Here is a 23,149-nt window from a genome sequence, read left to right as displayed (position 1 = left end):
TCCAACTTCATTTATATTCCTAAGTGTGTATGTTGTATTGCTCTTGTGTTTACAAAAACACATCCTGTTTTTTTGTATTTTAAATTAAGATGTTTTTAGGTTTTATTTACGTAGCTACGTATATGTGTGTGTGCATGTATGTATGTGTGTGTGGGTATGTATTTATTTAAAATTAAAAAAAATTTTTTTAAATTTATTTTTGAGACAGAGAGAGACAGAGCATGAACGGGGGAGGGGCATAGAGAGAGGGAGACACAGATTCAGAAGCAGGCTCCAGGCTCTGAGCTGTCGGCACAGAGCCCGACGCGGGGCTCGAACTCACGGACCACGAGATCGTGACCTGAGCTGAAGTCGGACGCTTAACCGACTGAGCCACCCAGGCGCCCCTAAAAAAAAAATTTTTTTTAAATGTTCATTTATTTTTGACAGAGAGAGAGAGACAGAGCATGATCAGGGGAGGGACAGAGAGAGAGGGAGACACAGAATCCGAAGCAGGCTCCAGGCTCTGAGCTGTCAGCACAGAGCCTGACGCGGGGCTCGAACTCACAGACTGCGAGATCATGACCTGAGCCGAAGTCGGACACTCAACCGACGGAGCGACCCAGGCACCCCTAAAATTTCTTTTTAATGTTTAGTATTTATTTTTGAGAGAGAGAGAGAGTGAGACAGAGCGCGAGTGGGGGAGGGCCAGAGAGGGAGACACAGATTCTGAAGCAGGCTCCAGGCTCCCGGCAACAGCACAGAGCCCAATGCGGGGCTTGAGCCCACGAGCCCTGAGATCATGACCTGAGCCAAAGTCGGATGCTTAACTGACTGAGCCACCCAGGCGCCCCCGTATGTATGCATTTATTTGTTTGAAAGTAATCTTGGGGTGCCTGGGTGGCCAGGCCTCTATGCCCAGCATGGGGCTTGAACTCATGACCCTGAGAGCAAGAGTCCCATCCCTGCTCTACTGACTGAGCCAACCAGGTGCCCCCACATCCTGTTTTTAATAGACTTGTTTTGTGATTGAATTTACCAGAATTCTAATTATTTTAACTTCTGATTTTGAAATAACTTAAAACTTCCAGAAATTTCAAGTTTCCAGAACAGTGCGAAGAAATCTGACACTGTCTTCATCCAGATTTACCATTGTTACCACTTGTTTTATTATATGAACTCTGCGTGCCTCTATACAGCTTTTAGGGCCATTCAAGAGTAAGTTGCAGACCTGTTGCCCCTACCCTGAGTAAGGTAGTGCGTTGCCTACGGACAAGATCATTTACATACAAAAACATAGTGTGGTGATTAAAATCGGAGAATTGAAAACTGAGAGAATACTGTACTCAGTTTTCTGTACTAACCTGTTGTACTAACTGGTGCAGTTCAGCAGTTCTGTCTCTCGAGTCAGGATCCAGCTCAGGCTCACACATTGCATTTTGTTTTCCCGTCATTTAGTATCATTTAACCTGGTACAGTTTCTCAGCTTTTCTGTGTCCTTTGTGACACTGATATTCTGAAGAGCATAGACCATTTATTTTATAGAATGTTCCTTAGTTTGGGTTCCTGAAGTTGCCTCATGATTATGATGTTATGCATTTTGCTAGGGTGAAGGATGCAGAATAAGGGGTGTTTTGTCTTCATTGCATTGTATCAGGGAGCCCGTGAGGTGGGTTTGTCCCATTATTGGCAATAACTTTGTGGAGTTGGCTAGGTTTCTCCAGGGTAAAGTTAACTATTTTCCTTTTTGTGATTGATGAGTGATTTGTGGAAAAACACTTTGAGACTATGTAAATACCCTATTTCTTATCAAAGTTCTATATAGCAGTTGGCATTTACTAAAGATTTTTCCCTGAGTTGTTGATGGTTGCCAAGTGTTGATGGTCTAACTTCATCATTACTTATCCACTTATTAGCATTCTAATGCAAATAAGAGCTCCTCTGTCCTTCTCTCTGTTCCTTCTTTCCTTCCTTCCTTCCTTCCTTCCTTCCTTCCTTCCTTCCTTCCTTCCTTCCTTCCTTCCTTTCTTCCTTCCTCCCATTTGTCAATTCATCCACCCCTCCCACCACCCCTCCCTCCCATCTTTCCATCTGTCTGTCCATCTGTCATTACTGTGGACTTGTGGATCTTTATTTTATTCAGTGAGTTCTAATCCATTGCTTTCATTCTTTATTACATGGTCCATTGGCTAGATTTGATCAATGGAAGCTCTTCAAGCTGGCCCTGGTATCCTTTATAAGTTCCCCATCATTTTTTGAGCACTTCTTTACTTTCTGGATGGAGATATTTATGTACATTTTATACTTTCCCTGACCCAGCTTTGAAATCAGACACTCCTCTCCAGTGTTCTAGTTCCTTTTGTTGGTGAATGGTATTTAGAAACCAAAACCTGGCCACTAAATAGGCTTATTGCTTCTACACCCTTTGAGAAGTTCATAGTGTCATCTAGAGTTCATACTCTGTGATCTCTAATTCCCACCCAAACAAACCCCAAGGAATCTTTCTAGTTTTTCCCTGTTTTATATTCATATCTTCCTTCTCCAACAGTGGGAAATCTGGCTCCCACTATTATCATTTTCTCAGTCCTACAGTATATAGAACGTCAGAATTACTAACCAATATCACTACAAAAACAAACCTTTAAGTAAAATTTGAGAATTGTTTGTGCTCTCTTTGTCTTCATACTGAGGATAAATGTAGAAGGTACTGTGATCAGAAGCTGATTGGGTTTGTTCTTTAATCTCCCTGTCAATGTAATTGTGTTATTACTTTGAAATACCGTTAGGCTCATTTGTTTCTGCTTGTATGCCATATAGGGTTCCCCTATCTTTACTGATTGATTTTTTTTTACCACTATATAAAACATGAACATGGTTCTAAAAGTCAAAACCTTACAAAAAGTTATATCCAGAGAAGGGTCACTGCCTTTTCTATCCCTCCCACCTGATTCCCATCTACCTCATAGGTAACTAATCTCATCTATTCCTAGTTTTTCATTCTTGTAGGGGTTATTTGTGTTTTGTGTGTGTGTGGTGTTGTTGTTAAAAAAACAAACAAACAACCCAGATAGATGTTCTTATTTCTATTTCTTGTGCATATGACATATATTCTTTTATATTTGGCTTTTTTTGTTCTGTTTATCAACATATCTTGGAAATCGATTCCTATCAGGCTGTGGAGATCTTCCTCATCCATTTCCGCAGCTGTGACACACAGAGTGTGTGTGTGTGTGTGTGTGTGTGTGTGTGTGTGTGTGCGCGCGCGCGCGCGCACCTGCGCCATATTCTGTTCACGTCTCCTCTGCATGGACATTTGGTTTCCAGCATTTTGTAATTACAGGTGCTGCTGCAGTGAGTAGCCTCATCCATATGTACTGCTGTGTTACTGGGCTTGTGTCTTCACCATAAATTCCTAGAAATGGAGTTCCTGGGTCAAAAGGTTAAAAAATATAGATACACTTACTAGATTTTACCAAATTTCCCTCCACTGGGGTCGCACCACTTTGCACTCACAGGAGCCGTGCAGGAGGTGCCTTTTCTCCACGAGTTTGTCAGCTGAGCTCCTTGTTGACTTTTTACGCTTTTCCAGCTCGCTAAGAGTGAGAAGCGATGCCTCCTACCACAGGTGATATCCAGCATCTTTTTAAATGGTGAGGGCCGTCTTTGTGTTTTTCTTTTATGAATTGTCTGCTCGTATCTTTGGCTCATTTTTTTCTTTTGGACTTTTAGCTTTTTGTCTCTCAATTTTATGACCTCTTTATATATTAGCGCTCTTAGCCCTTTGTGATATATATTGCAGCTATTTTCTCTCAGACCGTCATTTATGTTTTGGCTTCATTTGTGGTATTTTTGCTGCATTGTCACATAACCGAATTTATCAGTGTTTTAAAATTGCGCTTGGATTTGCATCATATTTAGAGAGCTTTCGCTCTGTCCAGGTTTTAGAGGAATTCACCTATGTTGTTGAACTTCTTTTATGGTTTTCTGTTTTATATCTGGATCCTAGATCATTTGGCATTTACTCTTGTGTTTGGTGTGAGGTCTGTTTTCATCTTTTTCCAAATGGCCATCCAGGGGTCCGTCCCAGTACTACTGATGAAAAGGGTCCGTGTCTGCCCCGGTCTTTGACGTGCTGGGGGAGCTCAGTATGCGCTCGCCCAGTGTAACATCCAGACCTACTAGCGGCACTGTCTTCCTTGCTGTCCCTCCGCCGACGGGGCGGAGTATCCACCTTGCGGGGCTTTCCTTTATAGCAGGACAGCGGCTGTAAGTGTGACCCAGCACCGCTGCCGGCATCTCCACCGCGCCAGTTGGCCCCTGCCTTTTCTGAACACCGGTGTTTCTCTTCTCTCTCACGGTTTTGTCTTTCTGTCCCCTGCCTCCTTTGTCTCTGCTTTATGCCCTCTTATTTCTGCTTTGCTTTCCTTTGTGTCTGTTGCCTTTCCGGTTTTGTGCCTTGTATGCAGTCTTGCACGCAAGCGGGCTCCGTAACTCTCTCCCTGTCTCTTGGATGAATGGATGATGGTTGGATGGATACCTGAGAACCCGTGTGATTATGTTGTTTTCCCAACTTCTCTGCCCACGTTTTCCTAACTGTGTTCTCTCTTTTCCTCCCCTCCAGCCTGGCTGTCAGCCTGGCTGTTTCGTTGATTTTTCCCGTTTGTAGACTCCAGGCTATAGCCTTGATGACTCCTGGTTCCACTGGTCCACATTAACGTTATGTGCGGGCTGTTGACACTTTGTAGATGTGAAGAAAGATTGCATCTATCGCATACTAGTATTTTTAGAGCTTCTTATTCTTTTATTGATCAAAATTAACTCGCTGTGACCCACTAAGCTGTCTAGTGAACTCTGCCCTTGTTAGTTTCTGACATATTGTGCTGTTCTGGGCTGTGGTGTGGGCGTGTACCCCCCCCCCCCCATATTGGCGTTGAAGGTCATCATTGAACGAACCCTCATTTTCAGTGGTGCCATTTCTGTAAAAGATGGAGGGGCATTTCCTCCTTCTTCCTGGTTGGAGACGTCTTGATCATGTACTGTTCGGAAGAGAGGAGGTACCATATGAAGAGCAAAGGACCCGCTTCATTCTGGCCCCTCTTATCTTTCCCTCCCTTTCTTCAAGGGAGAAGAGTAGAATTTAAGGACGTAAAGATAAATTGTTAGAGCCTATTAAATAAATCAAGACTGCCTATTACTTATTAAATATTTTAGCCAGAAATAAGTGTATTATATGTAGGAAAACATGCAAAGCACAACCGTACAGTGGTGGAAAATGTAGGCCCAAGTTCGGATCCTACCCTGGAGTCACTGGCTCTGTAATTTTGAACACTAGTAAGGATACTCGGCCTCTCCAGGACTTGTTTCATCACCCGCGGAAATGAGATACACTAGGAGTGCCTTCTTCCTAGAGTGGCTGGGGGTTGTGAGTGAGGACCTGCAAAGTCCTTGTTAGCACAGGTTCTGAGTCCTTCTCAGTGCGAAAGAACGTATCTTTGGCTGTGATGATGGTACAGCCACTCTGTGTAAGTGCTCATTGCTCCAGAGGGGTGTCTTGTGGCTCGGAGGTGGAATTCTCAGTTCTGTAGCACTCAAGAATTGTGTCATTGGGCCACAGTGATTGGAATCTGTTCTTTAAAAAATGTATATTTTAGGTTTTTTCGAGCATGCCCTTTTCTTTTATTATTTATAGTTCTACCCTCTCATCCCTTGCTGTGATTTTCACAAAATCCAGAGGAAACAAGATCCTAAGCCACCTGCCTCTTCCTGGTCCCCTGTGGTGGTTCTTTCTTCCCCAACGAGAGGAGGGTTTTGTGTAGGAAATTTTCTTTGTTTCCCTTTTCTTGGAGTCTTTCTGTCCGTTTGTCACCTGTCCATCTGTCTTTCTATCCACTTACTCTTCTGTCTTGTTCCCAAAAGCATTTGAGACAGCTTAGAGAAGAACAGAATGTCAAACAAGCAAGTGAGAAGATGGGGCCAAGGTCAGAAGCAAGGGTAGGAGACAAGCTGGCACGCGTGGGACAGGCATTGAGAGGCACGCCTGTGTCCTATGGATTGTCGGGATGGGCAGCAGCCCCGTGCCTGAGACCCCAGCAGGCGTGAAGGCCTGAAGAGTTTGTCCCAGTGATAAACTAGCGGCTTAGCAGGAGCCCAGCTGTTCCTGTTACCGAGGCTTGGGAGAGTCGCTTTTGTGTTCTGTGAAATCAAAAACTGCTTCATCCTTTTTTTTTTTTTTTTTTTTCCCTGTCCGAGTTCCATGTGTAGTTGGTTATGTTCTGTAAATGGAGATTTCTCCAGAACTCTCCCCCACATTGGTCTGATGGCCGGGGAATTAGGTGGTTCTGCTAATTGATAGCCAGCCAGAAATAGACAATGACGACCACAGGAAGGATCCTAGCATTTATGAGTTCTGTTTCTTCAGGGCTGGATGGTTCAGAAAATGCTTTCATGTAGTTGGTGGTCATTTGAGGAGACAGTGTGGCCTCCTGCTGGCACTCAGAGTGTAGAGCTGTGAGATAGTGCTCGCCACTGGCGTGGTCCTCCAGATGCCTAAGCTGGTTATTATGAACACGGTACTTTTCTATAATGCACTCCATGTTCTTTAACAGAAAATTTCAACAAGGAGGAAAACTTACTTTGAGTCACTTAACATTTCATATGGTGCTTCGATGGTAAGACTTCTAGGGGATATACAGGCTAGGAAGGGGATACATAAGCTAGGAAGGAGGTATATGAGCTAGGAAAGGGATATATAAGCTAGGAAGGGAATATACGAGCCAGGAAGGGGGTATATGAGCCAGGAAGGGGGTATATGGGCCAGGAAGGGGGTAATGTGGGCCAGAAAGGGGGTATGTGACCGGGAAGGGGGTATGTGAGCCGGGAAGGGGGTATGTGAGCCGGGAAGGGGGTATGTGAGCCAGGAAGGGGTATATGAACCAGGAAGGGGTATATGAGCTGGGAAGGGGATATATGAGTCAGGAAGGAGGTATATGAGCCAGGAAGGGGGTATATGAGTTAGGAAGGTTTAAAAAACAGCATCATTATTTGAATTGCAGTAGGGAATATTTAAGTTTTATCTGGTTTGTGCCCCTCTTTCAAACAAAGAAGCAAGACAGAAAAAGCAAAAGGTTATTTCTTTTCTTTCTTTTGGTTTGCAGGTGCCCTCACAACCAATGGCATAAATCCCGACACCAGTGCTGAAATTGGACGTGCTAAGAACTGTCTGAGTCCTGAGGACATAATTGACAAATATAAGGAGGCCATTTCCTATTACAGCAAGGTGATTTTACTGCTTCATAAATCCCTTACATAATTGTGTTGTTTTAATCCGGGGTTCCTGGTTTACACTGTGAAATACTGCAGTACATCCCAGTTCTTTGGTTCTGTAAGTATTCATGTATCATTCTCTAATGCATGATACTATATACTAAAGCACTTCTTTATTTCTGATTCATAATAGTGTGAATTTAATATTTGGAAAAAGGGGAAAAAGGGCGATCATAGCCCCACTACTCGGAGATAACCATTTTAACATTTTAATATCTATTTTCTGGTCTTTCTGTCAACATATATTGCCTATATTATAAAAAACGGTGAGCATCCTATACTTACTGTGTGGAGACCTGCATTTTTCATGTGGCGTGTCTCTGTAGTTAAACCTTCCACGGCCTGATTTTTTAGTGATGTGGGCGGCATTCCATCTTTTGGATGCACCCTTCTTAATACTCTAGGTTTATTTATTTATTTATTTAAATGTTTTTTATTTATTTTTGAGAGACAGAGAGACATAGCATCAGCGGGGGAGGGGCGGGGAGAGGGAGACACAGAATCCGAAGCAGGCTCCAGGCTAGGCTGTCAGCACAGAGCCCGACGCGGGGCTCGACCCCACGAACCGGGAGACTGTGACCTGAGCCGAAGGCAGATGCTTAAGCGACTGAGCTACCCAGGTGACCCTTGGATTTAAAAAAAAAAAAAATTTAAATTTCACATCTACTTTCTGAAATACTGAAAACAAGAAGTCAAGCTGTGTAGAAGAGCGGTAGCAAAAGCAGAAGATGAAGCCCGCCCACCTCTCCTACCCTTGTTTCTTAGAGTAACAGCTGTTAACAACTTGGTACATCTCTCTTGTGACCTTTATGCCTGTGAAATGCATATATGTGTGCATGTATATCTCTTATTTAGGAAGATGAGATTATGCCGCATGTGTTATTCTGCAACTTGCTTTATTCACTCACAGATTCATCCCAGATGTCCTCCCACTGCAAACCTGCTTGATTCTTTCAGATAGGGTGGAAAGTCTTCTATGTTTTTTTTTTTTTTATGTTTATTTATTTTTGAGAGAGAGAGAGAGAGAGAGAGAGATAGCGTGTGAGAGGGGGAGGGGCAGAGAGAGAGGGAGACACAGAATCTGAAACAGGCTCCAGGCTCTGAGCTGTCAGCACAGAGCCCCCAATGCGGGGCTCGAACTCACAGACTGTGAGATCATGACCTGAGCCGAAGTCGGATGCTCAACCGACTGAGCCACCCAGGCACTCCAATTTTTAAAAATTTTTTTAAATGTTTGTTTATTTTTTGAGAGAGAGAGAGAGAGAGACAGAGTCTGAGGATGGGAGGGGCCGAGAGAGAGGGAGACACAGAATCCTAAGTAGGCTCCAGGCTCTAAACTGTCAGCACAGAGCCTGATGTGAGGCTCAAACTCACAAACCGTGAGATCATGACCTGAGCTGAGGTTGGACGCTTCACTGACTGAGCCACCCAGGCGCCCCTCGGGTGGAAAGTCTTCTAAAGTGTGGATGTAGTCATTTGTCAACACTTTTGTAAGAGGCCATCAGGAACCCAACGCGGGGAGTAGACAGCAGCTAGAGCAAAGCGAAATGCCTGCTCCCACAGAGCTCACCGCTTGCGCTCATTTCCTAAATTCTTACCTTTTGATGGATGCTTCGGTTTTCTCACTTTCCCCTGTTAGGAAAAAATGCATCAGTGAACATTCTTGTACATATATTCTTGTGTGATTATCCCTTTCGTTATGATTTCTGGAAATTTGGGGCTCCTGTGTGGCTCAGTTGGTTGAGCGTTCGAGTTCGGCCCGGGTCATGATCTCAGGGTTCGTGGGTTCGAGCCCCGTGCCTGACTTTGCACTGATAGTGTGGAGCCTGCTTTGGATTCTGTGTCTCCCTCTCTCTCTGACCCTCCCCCACTCACGCTCTCTCAAAAATACAAAAATTAAATCTTGAAAATTAAGAAAAAAAGATTTCTGGAAATTTAATCACTGGATATGACATTTACACTTGCGATAAGTTACTTTCAAGTTACTCCCCAAATTCCTTCTCCAATAGGGAATGAAAAGGTATAGATTTATTTAACTGATTCTCTTCTATGAATATTAGTTCATTTCAGTTTTCCTTGCCACAGTTGTAAACAGTGCTGTGATAAACGCCCTGGTAGAGAAATCTTTTTGGACTGATTTATTTTTTTATTATTTTTTTTTAAGGAGATAGTACCTAGAAGTGGACTTGAGTCAAAGAGCATACGTGGTGTTTTTAGAGTTTACTTACACATTGCCATAGTGTCGTGTCAAAAGGGTAACAGTCTGCTCTGTCACAAACACCAGCTGTTGTATCCTTTCAGAGTATTTGTCACCGTGATGGGTGAAAGTAACTTCCCATTGTTTTAGTTTGGATTTGATTACCAGTGAGATATTGGACAGTTTTTGCTTCATAGCATTTATGTTTCTTATATGAATTACCCATTTGTGTCCTTTGTACACATTTAAGTTAGGGTGTTTTTCTTGTTGCTCTGTTATAGCTCTTTATATGGTGAATACCAGCTTCGTTTCTTTCATTGACGCCTATTACTAATCTGTTTCCTAAGGTTGCTTGCCTTTCATTTTGTTCAGGAGCTTTTCTTTTCTTTTTCTTTTTGTGGTCAAAACATGTTTCTAATATAGTAAATTTTTTCCTTTTGGGTTTTTACCTTTGGTATTATGCTTAGAGATACCTTAACAATAACATGGAACTCTTTTCTTCAGTTTTTTTTTTTTTTATAATAAAGTTTATTTATTTGAGAAAGAGAGTACGTACGAGTGACAGAGGGATGGAGAGAGAGAATCCCACGCAGGCTCCCCACTGTCAGTGCAGAGCCTGATGTGTGACTTGAGCTCATGAACCATGAGATCATGGCCTGAGTCGAAATCAAGAGTCTGATGCTTAACTGATTGAGCCACCCAGGAGCCCCATCCTCATTTTTTTTTTTTTAATCTTTAAAATGGGGATGATGATAGTACCTATCTGAAAGTGTTGTGGTGAGAATAAGCGGAGTTAAGTGTACGGAAAGTATTGTATTTGATGAGGTTAGCATTTTAAAATATTTATCTCCTTACCTGTACTTTATTTTGTGTACATTATGACACAGAAATAGCATTTATTTTTTCCAGGTTACTATCTCCTTGTTCCACCACAATTTATGGAATTCATACTTTTTGTCTCTGATTTGAAATCCCACTTACACTGAATACATACATATATTGGAGTCTAATTCTGAGCTTTTTATTCCTTTCTACGAATTTCTTTTCTTACTCCAGCATCATGATATTTTATCTCCTGTGGTTTCTTTAATATGTACTAGTGTGTCTTCTTTTCTTTAAAATCCCTTCCTCCCATCCTAGATTTTCTTGGCTACTATTATGAATAATAATTCCTCAAGAATCCTGAAATATTTCGTTCATGTCACACACACACACACACACACACACACACACACGAAACAGTTTGGAATTTTCATGGGGCTTAAAGTAAGTTTTGAATTATTTTTAGGAGAACTCCTATCTTTGCAAAATTACTGTCTCTGTCGAATATGTTAATGTCTCTGCACTCACACATCTTATTTTAAGTCCCGCAATACAGAGTTGCAGGTTTCTTCGTAGAGAACGTGAGCATTGTTTTTAAGTTTATTTCTAGTTATTGCATGTGTTTTTGTTAATTTGGTGGATGAGATTTTTTGCCATTATATTTTTGAACTGCTTATAGCTGAAATGTAGAAAGGCAGATTGAGGTTTTAATATTCATTTTGTAACTGGCTGTTGAAAAATCTTAAATATTAAGTACTTTTTTCAAACTCCTTTCTTTTCTGTCTTTTAAACTTTGTTTCCAAGATTATCAAATGATCATAGCTAAGTTCTGTAGGTGGGCAGACAGATGGAGAGAAGTCACGTGGCTCGTGTAACTAATTCTAGCAGTTTGGTGACTGCCTTTGGACTAGAGAAGCAGAAGGAGCCAGGGTTAGACCAGGGAAGGCTCTGAACGTGCACAGGAACCAGGCTCTCCTGTCTTTGTGGCAGAGCCCTGCGGGCATGGCAGGTGGATGGCTCTTCCCCAGCCATATCTGATGGAAAGTTAGTGGCTGCCCACAGCACTGTGTTAGTAAGAATTCGAGACTTCTCGGTGGGAGAGACTTGTCTGCCGTGGGCACAGCAGGGGAGCCAGGTGGCCGTGGGTCTTGAGTTTTCCAGTCCCCAGAGTGGAAGGAGCAGCCTCTGGAGTAAGACAGAACTGGATTTGAGTCTCTCCTCCACTGTGTCTGTGCCGTCTGACCTCATTGCCTTGGTAATGCTCTCTCAGCCCCGGGTTTCTTTTCTCTCAAATGGCGAGGTTAAGGCCTACTGAATCAAGATTAAAAAAAAAATTTTTTTTTAAATGTTTATTTATTTTGAGAGAGTGAGAGCAAGAGAGAGAGAGCATGTGAGATAGTGGGAGAAGGGCAGAGAGAGAAGGAGCGAGAGAATCCTGAGCGGGCTCCATGCTGTCAGCACAGAGCTCAATGCGGGGCTCGATCCCATGAACCGTGAGATCATGACCTGAGCCGATAGATATCAAGAGTCAGACGCTTAACTGGCTGAGTCCCCCAGGCACCCCTGCATCGAGTTTTTAATCAGAGTAAACAGTTTATACATGTAAAATGCCTACTACCGGGGCACACCCGTTTGTATTGCTCAATAAAAAAACGGTCATCGTCTGTCCTTCCTCCGTTGAGTATGTGCTCAACGAGACGTCTGGGGAGAAGCCCGTTCCTAATATTGTGTGTGTGATGCAAGCAGACAGAGCGAGTGATACCTTCCTTTCTCTGGTTGTAGTTCTGTTCATTTGCCTCGTTTTCCTCTTAGCTCCTTGTCTTTCCTCCTTTACGTCCTCCCCCACCATGAGACGACAGTGGTATAAGAATCTCTGTATACTTCTCAGATTTGATTTGATCGTATTTGATTTGTACACACGTGCACACACGCACACACACACACGTGCACACGCACACACATGCACACACACGTCAGGCTGCCTCTCACTTACCAAGGGAGAGGCCCCATCTTTTGGTTTTCATTCACTGTGAGTGATAGTGAAATCTTGTAAGCAGATTCTTGGTGGCTTCACAAATGATTTTTTATTCGATTTCTGATTTGTGGCCAAGGAAATTCTCTTTTATTAGAAGAAATGAAATGGAGACATAGACATTCTCCCGAGACATTGGTGTCATCGTATTTATAGTTGGAAGGAACTTTAGAGAGCATATAGCCTCATACTTTTTCATAGGTGAGAGACTAAAGCCCAGAGAGGGTATGTGACTCGATTGAAGTCACACAGTGACGGCTGGATTGGGAGGCAGAGGACCCTCCACGCTTGAGCTATGGTGTCGGGCAGAGTTCTCGGTGTTCACCTACCTTTAGCTATGTTCCTGTGGCCTCTCAAGTGAAGGTCACTTGGTTCCTATCCAAGTACTAACCAGGCCCGACCCTGGTAGGTCACTTGGTTCCTAATGGCATGTTTGCTCCATATTAGTTCTGGAGTCAGATGGACACAATTCAAACCTTGTCTCCACCGGTTGTTGTGGGGTCAGATGGATGCAATTCAAACCCTGTCTCCACCAGATCCTCGCTTTGTAACCTTGGGCAAGAAACTTTCCTTTTTTTTTAAAAAAAATTTTTTTTAATGTTTATTTATTTTTGAGAGAGAGAGAGAGAGAGAGAGAGAGCGCGCGCGCGCATGAGCAGGGGAGGAGCAGAGAGAGAGGGAGACACACAGAATCCAAAACAGGCTCCAGGCTCCGAGCTGTCAGCACAGAGCCCGACGCGGGGCTCGAACTCACAAACCGTGAGATCATGACCTGAGCCGAAGCCAGATGCTCAACTGACTGAGCCACGCAGGCACCCCAAGAAACTTTACTTTTTTAAGTCTCATTTTAGAACCTAACATAAGGATAATATTTATTTTAGGGTTTTTGTTTTAGAATTGAATGAGAGTTCCCTCATTTATTCCTGAAGTATTGATTATACAATGCTATGCTGGGATCTGTGCTGCTAGGACAGTCCTTAGTAAGGACTCAGTAGTGAGAATGGGGCTTGGTCCCTGCATCCCAGAATTTTTGTTCCGGGAGAATGCTTATAGAGAGCAGGTATGGAGGTTTTTAGTAATGGTCCATTCTTTACCTAATTCCTGCTGATTGTGGATACCTTTCTACTGATGTAAGAGCAATTTTTTATGATTGCAGTTTAAATCTTTATAATATAATTAAAAATATGTAAGTATAACATAAACATTTGTGAAAAAAATGGAGTTGGCTTTTATTGCCACTTACATGGAAGTTGTTTCAAGGGTTTTGAAGGAAAAGAAGTCATTTAATTTCAGTGGAATAAAGTCCTTCTGTGAGTTTATTGTTGTGCTGTTAAATGGTATGTAAAAATTGGTGATTTCTGACTTCAGTGTTGCCAGTTAGGGAAGCAGAGTTTCTCCTCATGATTGTGCGTGGTGGTTTTTGTCCCGTGCCATGAACTACGTACGTGTTACATATTTGAAAAGAGGGAAGAAGGAGGCTGCCCTAACAGCACAGCACTTTCTTTTTCTACCTTATAAAAATACTTTTAGTAAGAAACGTGACCTTTGTAACAATTGGTAGGTGGACAGACTGCATTCTCCCGAGCATTTCTGCCTGCTGGGCCCATGGGGGTCTCGGTAAATACTTGTTGATGCAAAGGGGGGACTCCAGTGTTTGATGCCTCTGTAGGAGTATCTGTGAGGGACCTCCTCCCCCTGGGCGGTCTTTAGGCCCTGGTGTACATGGATTTATCTCTGTTAAACTTTTCTTCAACTGCAAGTTTCTGTAGATACCGCCATTGGAAATCACTCCAGCTCGGGATACTTAGAAAGAAAACAAAACCGGTTGGAGTGGAAAAGAAAACAGGCCGACAGCTAGTGTGTAGAGTTTCTGTGGTGCAGCCTTGGCGGGGCAAAGGGTGCTGGAGGGAGGGCACTGGGTCGGGGTCCAGGGGCCACTCAGCAGCCCGCTCCAGGCTCCGAGCCACACAGTGTGGCGTGATAAGACTTCCCCCAATACAGTCCTCCCTCTCTGCTCTCCACCCGCCCCCCCTTGGGAGGGACTGTTAGGTCCTGGAACTTGGGGAGGCGCCCTGAAGGGTCCCCGAGTTCCCCGATACGGTAGAAAATCTTCATTTTTTGATGAGGATCCCCCTTTGTACCCTACAGTACAAGAATGCCGGAGTGATTGAGTTAGAAGCGTGTGTCAAGGCTGTGCGAGTCCTTGCCATTCAGAAGCGGAGCATGGATGCTTCAGAATTTCTCCAGAACGCGGTTTACATTAATCTTCGACAGGTGGGTGCACGTCCTCCCGACAGGCGGGCGCGGTGCGTGGAAGGGTTAGCGCAGCTCTCCTGGAGCCTGTTGCGACCCTGCTGCTAGGACTCAGTGTGGTGTGAAGTCTGCAGCCAGAACTCGGTGTCCTAAATACTGCTTTACGTTATGATACTTTACTTTCAGAATTCTGATGTTTCTTTTCTTTTTCTTAAATTTTAGAGAGAGAGCACATGTGAGCAGGGGAGAGGGGTAGAGGGAGGGAGAGGGGGAGAGAGAGGGAGGGAGGGAGAGGGGGAGAGAGAGAGGGAGGGAGAGGGGGAGAGAGAGGGAGGGAGGGAGAGAGGGAGAGGGAGGGAGGGAGAGAGGGAGAGGGAGGGAGAGAGGGAGAGAGAGGGAGGGAGAGAGGGAGAGAGAGAATACCAAGAGGGACCCACGCTCAGTGTGGAGCCCAGTGTGGGGGTCAGTCCCATGACATTAGCCAAAATCAAGAGTCGGACACTCAGTCGACTGAGCCACCCAGGTGCCCCCCACATTCAGAGTTTTCTGCCCTTCAAAATTTTTCTTGAGTAGAGAAACCACTCTGTCTCTCGCCAGCGTCGTGACCTTGGTCCAGCTCTGCCTGTTGCTTCACTCTGGTCACTTGTGGCGCGACTGCCATTTGTAACCCGGGCTGGGTCGTTAGGTTTCTAAAACACAAAGTCTGGGAAAGTTCTCTGGACAGCTCATGGTACACAGTAGGCACTCAAGAAATACCACTCAGTCTGCATCTGGATATGATTTTAATAAAACGAAGTCATTAGAACATTTAGTTGTAGGTTGCTAATGCAAAATCACAAAGTTGGTAGTCTAGAAAGATTGGAGACATTGAGCTAATTTAACTTGGATTTGTATGGACGGGGCCACCCAGTCTCAAAGTTCAGCAGCTTCTATGAGGACCTTTGGCTGGGAGTGGGACACAGGTAACTAGTGGCAAAGCTCTTTGCTGAGCACAGGCTGTGCTGGGGGGGGGGAGGGGTGGGGAGCAGGCAGGTTCTGCCCTCCTCGAGCTGACAGCCTCATGGCAAAGGTGGACCTCCGGTGGTGGGGTGACTGAAAAACAGGGGACAAGGGAGTGTGGCAAACCGATTTGAGCTAGTTTGGTGGTGGTGGAGGGTGTGGGGTCAGGGGCCGTCTGAGGCTGGGAGGTTCAAGCTGGGGCGGGAAGGCTGGATAGGAGATAGCCAGGAGAGGAGGAGGGGGGACCGAGCATTCCAGGAGGATGGCTCAGCAGGAGTGAGTCTGAAATCTGAGATGGCATGTTCCCTGGAAGGAACCAGGCCAGATGGAGACAGGCTGGAGAGGGAGCTTGAGGGAGGGGGCCCAAGTCAGAACTGGAGGTCTTTCTGGCCAGGTGAAGGGTTTGCAGTGTATTCTCCCAACAGTGGGTTTTATTTATTTAAAAAAAATTTTTTTTTTTAATGTTTATTTAGTTTTTGAGAGAGCCAGAGAGAGCGAGTGAGCAGGGGAGGGGCAGAAAGAGGGAGACACAGAACTGGAAGCAGGTTCCAGGCTCCGAGCTGTCAGCACAGAGCTCGACGTGGGGTTCGAACCCACAAAGTGTGAGATCATGACCTGAGCCGAAGTCGGATGCTCAACTGACCGAGGCACCCAGGCACCCCTAAAATTTTTTTTAATGTTTATTATTTATTTAGTATTTATTTATTTTTGAGAGAGAGAGACCGTGAAAGCATGAGTGGAGGAGGGGAAGAGAGAGAGGGAGACACAGAATCCGAACAGGCTCCAGGCACCAAGCTGTCGGCATAGAGCTCGACGCGGGGCTCGATCCCATGAACGCGACATCATGACCTGAGCTGAAGTCGGACGCTCGTCCAACTGAGCTTCCCACCCGCCCTGACAGTGGGTTTTAAAGGAAAGGGCTTGGAGGCATGGGAATGACAGGATCCCCTTGTCTCAGGTGGGGAAGAGTGCTTGGTGAGCAGTCCTGATGCTCCCAGCTGAGAGGCGGGACAGCCAACACGCGTGGGTGGTGAAAAGGGAGTGGTGATGACTGCCTGAGGGTCGGCTGGATGCCACCCAGGCTGTGGCTGCAAGGTCGCGCTGTGCTCTGAGAGGGGGGCTGTGGAGGGTGCTTTGGAGCAGAGGTGACAGACCCGGCCGTGGGTGTGACGGGAAGCCTGTTACATATGTGGGCTGAGGCTCAGGTGAGGGGGAGGGGGAGGCTCGGGGGTGGGAGGGGGAGAGAGACTAGAATCAGTGTATGTTTTGAACGAGAATAGGCATCAGGGCTCTTTTTTTTTTTTTTTTTTTTTTTTTAAGTAGGCTCCACACCCAGTGTCGGGCTTGAACTTAACGACCTTGAGATCAAGAGTCTCATGCTGTACCGACTGAGTCCCACAGGCACCCCGCGCAGTGATTTCTTAGCTCAGGTGTAGACGGAGGCTGCTGGAGCCAGTAAGAAGCAGCAGCTGTAGGCCTGACACGGAAGGGAGAGACAGAAACAGAGGAGAGCCAGTAAACCCAGTACAGACAAACCGAAAGAAGAAAAATCCCACCATTTTGTTTGGGGCCATTTGGTGTCAGGGAAACGGCACCCCAGAGACTCCGGGCTGTTGAGTGGCGGTCGCTCCTGGCCCGAGGGATTTTGTTCCTGAGGGACCGCAGAGGGGAGACGCTCAGGAGGCAGGCCGGGGCCAGACCTTGTCGTGGGTCCGGAGTGAGTGTGGAGACACGGGCTCATCAGGGGGGTGGGGGCCTTCGTGGGAATTCACGCTGAGGAGTCGTGCAGGAGTGGAGGGCGGTCAGACAGGCTTGGGCTCAGTCCTCGCTTTGCCCCTGGTTTGCTGTGCAACCTTCCGCAGAATCGCTGTGTTTCAGTATCTTCCTTTGTGACGCGACGGGGGAGCAGGCCCTCGCGGTGGTTGGGGGGCTCAGTGTAGAGTTGCTGCGCCGTGTCCGGGAGCGTCGTGGTGTCTTCCCTGCAGCCGCCCTGCTGCTGTCACCTGGGGGGGGGGGGGCAGAGTGGAGGGTGGGCCGCGCTTTCCAGTGGTCACCAGAAGACCTGAAGCCACGGGACCGCGGGCTGGGTGCCGGGGGCAGGGTCGGGGGAGGCCCCCGGAGGCCTTAACGCTCGCTCGCTGGGCCGTGTGGCCGGAGCCGCCTCGCGGATGAATGCCGGCGATTCTGGCTTGCCGGGATGCCGTCTTTGCAGGTGGCCGTAGGAGTACACATCTTTCGTAAAATAAAGTGTTGTTGCTGACGATGCGTGGGAAGTTGGTGCTGGTGGAACGGCCCTCTGCCCCTTGGCTCGGTCCTCAGGGACAGCACCAGAGGTCAGCAGAGACACGCGGGAAGGGGTGAGTGCCGTGAGGTGCTGCTCTGGGGCGCGGCCCTTTCAGTTTCCCCCAACGCGGCACTTTGCCACAGTTGACGTCTCTCCATGTGTGCTTGTCGGGGCAGCAAAATAATGAGCTCTGCTGGGACTTTAGAATAACAAGAGAAGAAAGGGTCCCGGGTTTTTCTGAAATGGAACAGGCTTTCGGTTCTTGATCACATGGGTGCCATTGTAGAACTGATGAGTTGTATTTATTCCTGGCGGTGGTTTTGGCCACTGTGGAAGGTTTGAAAGGAACGGAGGTAACGAGTCTCGTAGGTACTTTCTGCTTTAAGAAGCCCTGTGCAGACATAGAAACAGATAAGAAACATGCTTGAATCTAGCGGTGCTGGGGAGGGTTTCTGCAGAATTCCTCGTGTTTGGGTCCAGGGACGTGTCATTTCTTACGTTGTTTGTGCAAGGGGTTTGCGATAATTGTCTCTCATAGCGAATGGTAGCACACACTTCATGTAATGACTGTAAACTTGTGTCTTGGATGCGTGGGCGTCATAGGCAAATGGTAGCAGTCAGGGAAGGGCTGCCAGTCCTGGCACCCCAGACCTGGGTTCCTGCCGTTGTTTTCCTTGCCGCGGGACCCTGGACTAACGTGTGACCTCCCATAGCCTGTTGGCGAGTCTGTAGACGGGAAGGATACTGTTTGCTTCTTCCCGGGTTTGTTGTAAGTGTACATTACGTTACTGTAATACACGGCGAGTGCTTTCAACATACCGCTCGGCGCATAGAAAGCGCTCTGTATATGTGTCTGCCCCATCGGTCGTGGATCGGAGCAATAAAGGCGGCTCATGTTTGTTGAGGCTCTTTCCTAGGTTGTGAATTTGTTACTAGTTCTCACAACCCTGGGTACTTAAGTGCAGTTATTCCTACTTATTCAAGAGGAGCCTCAGGCTAGAGAAGGGTTATGTAACGTGTCCAGAGTCAGATCCCAAGCTCAGCGGTGAAGGGGCCTCTGGAAAGCATGTTTGCTGACACTTTCCTTCACACGACCTTCCCTAGCAGAGGCCAGGTGCCGTGTTGCCGTCTGCGAGCCCTAGAATGTTTAGTGGGTGACAGGACAGACATGGTTGGGCTTACTGTACCGCTCGAGTGTAGAGTCTAGGGGGGAAGCAGGCAGGAGACATACACAAAATAAATGGCTACCGACCGTGAGCGGTTCTACAGCGGAAAAGGACGTGCTTCATCATGCAGAGCTGGGGAATGTTCTCGCCAGGCTGCTCTGGTGGCGTTGATCCCAGCGACAGAAGTTCTGTTACCAGGCGGGGACAAGGGAGAGGGAGAGCATCCCCGTCATCAGGTGAACTGAAACTCCCTGAGTATACCTGAAACTAATTACGCAGCGAGCTTATTACGGGCCCTGAACTAGGCGTGAAGAGATGTTGACCGTGTCATCATAGCAACTTTGCAAAGTAGTTTACTGTAGCCAGTTGTAGGCAAGAGCAAGTTGAGGACACCAGTTGGCTGCGTGCCCGTGTCGGGATTGCCTCGTAAACACCACCACCGGTATTGAAACGTAGCTCGTTGTGACTCTGAAGTCTGAGGTCCGTGAACTGCATCTCAGAGCTTTCCCCGGACAACCCAGGTGGCTGAAATTAATTTCTTAATTAGTAGAAAATGGTGACAAGAAGAGAAAGTGGTAGTAAGAAATTGTTTGAGAAACTTGGAGAAAGCCCAGCAGCTTACCAGATTGGCGAGCGTGCTGTGGGGCCAGTGTGCAGTCATCCCAGCACTGATGCCTGCCACAGACCTGATGCTCAGGAATGATTCTGGGCCGCTTGAAGAACATTTTGGCTCATGATCCGCGACCGCTTTGTCTCTGGTTAGTTTTTTCCTCAGAGCCATTTGAATTTTGTGCAGGCTACTCCGTTCAGATAGAACAGCCTCTTTAAACGTCTGGCTGCAGTTCCTTAATGAAGCTGTTGCTAAGGAAACCCAGTAAAAGCGGGCAGATATGCACATGATAATTGTAACCTCGGAACTTTATGTCAAATTAAGCCCCAAATCAGAGGGATGGGGAGATTCAGGAGAGGCTTTTTAAGATAGAAGGGGAAAGTGTAAAGTTACAGCCTAGGTGAGGCCGAGACGTGTCAGTCCCGGCCAGCAGGGCACCCGGCTTTCCGGATGGCGCGTGGGGGATTCACAGCTCTCGCAAGGAAAAGAAATGGTTGCGTGGGGAGGGAGGAAAGTCGAGTTCCTTCCCGGAGAAGGGAAAGGCGAGAGGGAACGGAGAAATTTCTGATTGAACACGATACGGCACGGCGTTCTTGGATATGGCAGAGGGGTTTTGCGGGCAGCAGGCATAGGAGGAAATGTCTTGGTGAGAAGTCAAGGCTGCGGAGAAGGGAGCAGAGCAGACGGGGGGTGGGGGGGACCCTGCCGCCAACTGGGCTCCAGGGGAGGAGCCGCGCTCCAGGCCACGGGGTCGGCCTCACTCGTTGGCGTGGGAGCCCAGTGAAGTGAGGACACAGGGCGAGGGCTGACACCGGGGGAGAGTCAGAGACAGAGACGGTGCCTCGCACGCGGTTGCATTTAACTCGGGGGCACTGAGAATGGCGCTCCAAGGTGAGAAGGCTGTGGCAGAGCTTCCCGCGTGGGGACGGGCCGGCAGCTGACACAGATCTTTGTGTCGTGGGCGCCGGGCTCTTGTAGCTCGTCTCTTCCGTGTCAGCTGTCAGAATCTGTTGTCCGCTTTGAATCATGGTACACACGTCGTGGCCCGCGTTATGATTTACCTCCCCTGGTTTCATTTAACTGTGCACCCCTCACTTTCTCTTCACCCCACTTTTGTCTTTTTGTTGTCATTGTTGCTAAGTTGTGTTTAAAAAGTTGATTTAGTTTTTTGTTTTTTTTTTAGAATGGGGCAGAATGTAAGTAAATGCATAAACAGAATGGCTCTTCAAAATTCGAAGCTACTTGCCCTGGTAGTTGCTTAAAAACGGAGCTGCCATTAAAGTGCTAAATCTCTACTAAGAAAGTCTGGTAATGCCTGCGGAGTCCAGGGCAGGGACTGTCTCAGTCATCTCCGTGGTCGCTGGGCCGCGCATGCTTGTCAGAGGGCAGGCCCCACTAACGTCTGTTGGACGGCAGACGCGAGACAGCGGTGATGAATGCAGTGCTCGTGGGCGTTGGCACCCCTCCTCCAGTGGCAGTGACAGCAGTGACCACGTGCGGACGTGCATGGCATCATGCTGAGAGCTTTACACGTGCTTTTGCCTTTAATCCTTAAAACCCTCCTGTGAGAAATTACTTTGTATTGTTAAGGTTTATTTATTTATTTTGAGAGAGAGAGAGAGAGAGAGAGAGAGAGAGAGCACGTGCAAATGGGGAAGACACAGAGAGAGAGGAAGAGAGAATCTCAAGCAGGCTCCGTGCTGTCAACACAGAGCCCCACACAGGCTTCCATCTTGCGAACTGTGAGGTCGTGACCCGAGCCAAAATCGAGAGTCTGATGCGTAACTGACTAGCCACCCCAGATGCCCTTACTTTGTGTTTTTAATGTGTAATCCACTTTATTTTGAAAGATTTTAAACCTTTGGAAAAGTTATGAGAGTCGTACAATGAACGCTTACGTACTTCTCACCTAAAAGGATAGTATTGGTCTTTGTGTGTCTGGCTGGGTCCCTGAGCATAACGTGTTCAAGGTTCATCCATGTTGTAGCAGGAACCCGTGCTTCCTTCTTGTCTCAGGGCTGGATAGTCTCCCACAGTGTGGATAGGCCCCATTTTGCTTATTCATTCATCAGTCGATGGAAATTGGGTTGTTTCCATCTTTGGCTGTTATGAAGAATGCCGCTATGAACACTGATGTGCAAGTTTTCATGAGGACATGTGTCTTCAGTTCCGTTGGGTGTATATGCCAACGAGGAGTTGCTGGGTCATCCAGCGACTCTGTGTTTAACCTTCTGAGGAGTTACCAGACAGTTTTCCAAGGCAGCTGCCCCATTGTACGTGTCCACCGGCATTGTCTTCACATCCGTGCTGATGCTTGTTATTGTCCATTTTTTGGTTATAACCGTCCTGCTGGGTGTGTAGTGTTGTGTCATTGGTTTGCATTTCCCTGATGGCTAATGACGTTGAGTATCTTTTCGTGTACTGATGGGCTGTTTGTGCGTAAATTCTTTGCCAGTTTTTGGGAAATTGGGTTTTGTTTTCTTTTTATTATTCACTTGTAAGAGCTCGTTCTGTATCCTGGATACTAGTCTCTTATCAGATAGACACTTTGCACAAGTCTTCTCCCTTGCTGTGGATTGTCATTTCACTTTGCTGATGATGTCCTTTGCAGCATGGATGTTAATTTTAATGAAGTCAGTTTACCTGTTGCTTGTTTTGTCACTCATGCTCTTGGTGTTGCGTCTAGGAAAACGTAGCCTGATCCGATGTCACAGAGATTTACTGTTTCCTTCTGGGAAGTTGATGGGTTTAGTTTTTACATTTAGGTCGGTGAGTCCATTTTGAGTTAATCTTGATGGTACACAGTTGGGCTCGATTCCTTCTGTGGCAGGTAGACACCCAGTTGTCCCAGCGCCCTCTGTGGACTACGCATCCTTCTCCCACTGATTGGTCTTGGCCCTCTTGTGGAGAAATGACTGTAAGTGTAAGGTTTTTTTCTGGATTTTAGATTCTATTCTACTGATTTATATGTCCATCTGTACCAGTGCCATACTGACTTGATCACAGTAGCTGTGTAGTAAGTTTTGAAGTTGGGAAGTGTGAGTCCTCTATCTTTGCTCTTCCTTTTCAAGATTGTTTCAGCTATTCTGGGTCCCTCGAACTTCTGTGTGAATTTTGGGGTCAGCGTGCCAGTTTCTCCAAGGAAGCCAGCTGGCATTTTGATAGGGATCAGGATGAATCTGTAGATCAATTCGGTGGAGTTTTGACGTCTTTATATTGCCTTCCATCCCATGAACATGAGGTGTCTTCCATATGTCTAGGTCTTTAAAAATTTCTTTCAGTGGTATTTTGTTGTTTTCAGTGTACAGGTCTTATGCATTTTCGTTAAATTTATTTCATTATTTTATTCTTTACAATGCTATTGTAAATGGAAAGGCTGAGCTTCCTGAGGGCATTTATCTGTGTATTCCTAGGATTTTATTCACAGTAAGTGCCAGATCTATATCTGTTAAATGAATCTGTTCGCAATTGCCTCTTTCCCCCC

General features: G+C 46.4%; 1 protein-coding gene across 7 annotated transcripts in view; it reads left to right on the top strand.

The window, feature by feature from the left end:
* The window catches only part of TRAPPC9 (trafficking protein particle complex subunit 9), a 568,648-nt gene that overhangs the window by 39,974 nt on the left and 505,525 nt on the right, over nt 1–23,149 (top strand). For all 7 annotated transcript variants that reach the window (XM_023248408.2, XM_045049847.1, XM_045049848.1 and 4 more), the window contains 2 exons: nt 7,134–7,255; nt 14,502–14,627. In XM_023248408.2, the coding sequence (XP_023104176.1) occupies nt 7,134–7,255; nt 14,502–14,627 (248 nt within the window). The remainder of the gene's footprint in view (nt 1–7,133; nt 7,256–14,501; nt 14,628–23,149) is intronic.

The sequence above is a fragment of the Felis catus genome, chromosome F2 (assembly GCF_018350175.1).
Source record: "Felis catus isolate Fca126 chromosome F2, F.catus_Fca126_mat1.0, whole genome shotgun sequence".
Taxonomy (NCBI): domain Eukaryota; kingdom Metazoa; phylum Chordata; class Mammalia; order Carnivora; family Felidae; genus Felis; species Felis catus.
This window is presented reverse-complemented; position numbering and strand designations above follow the sequence as displayed.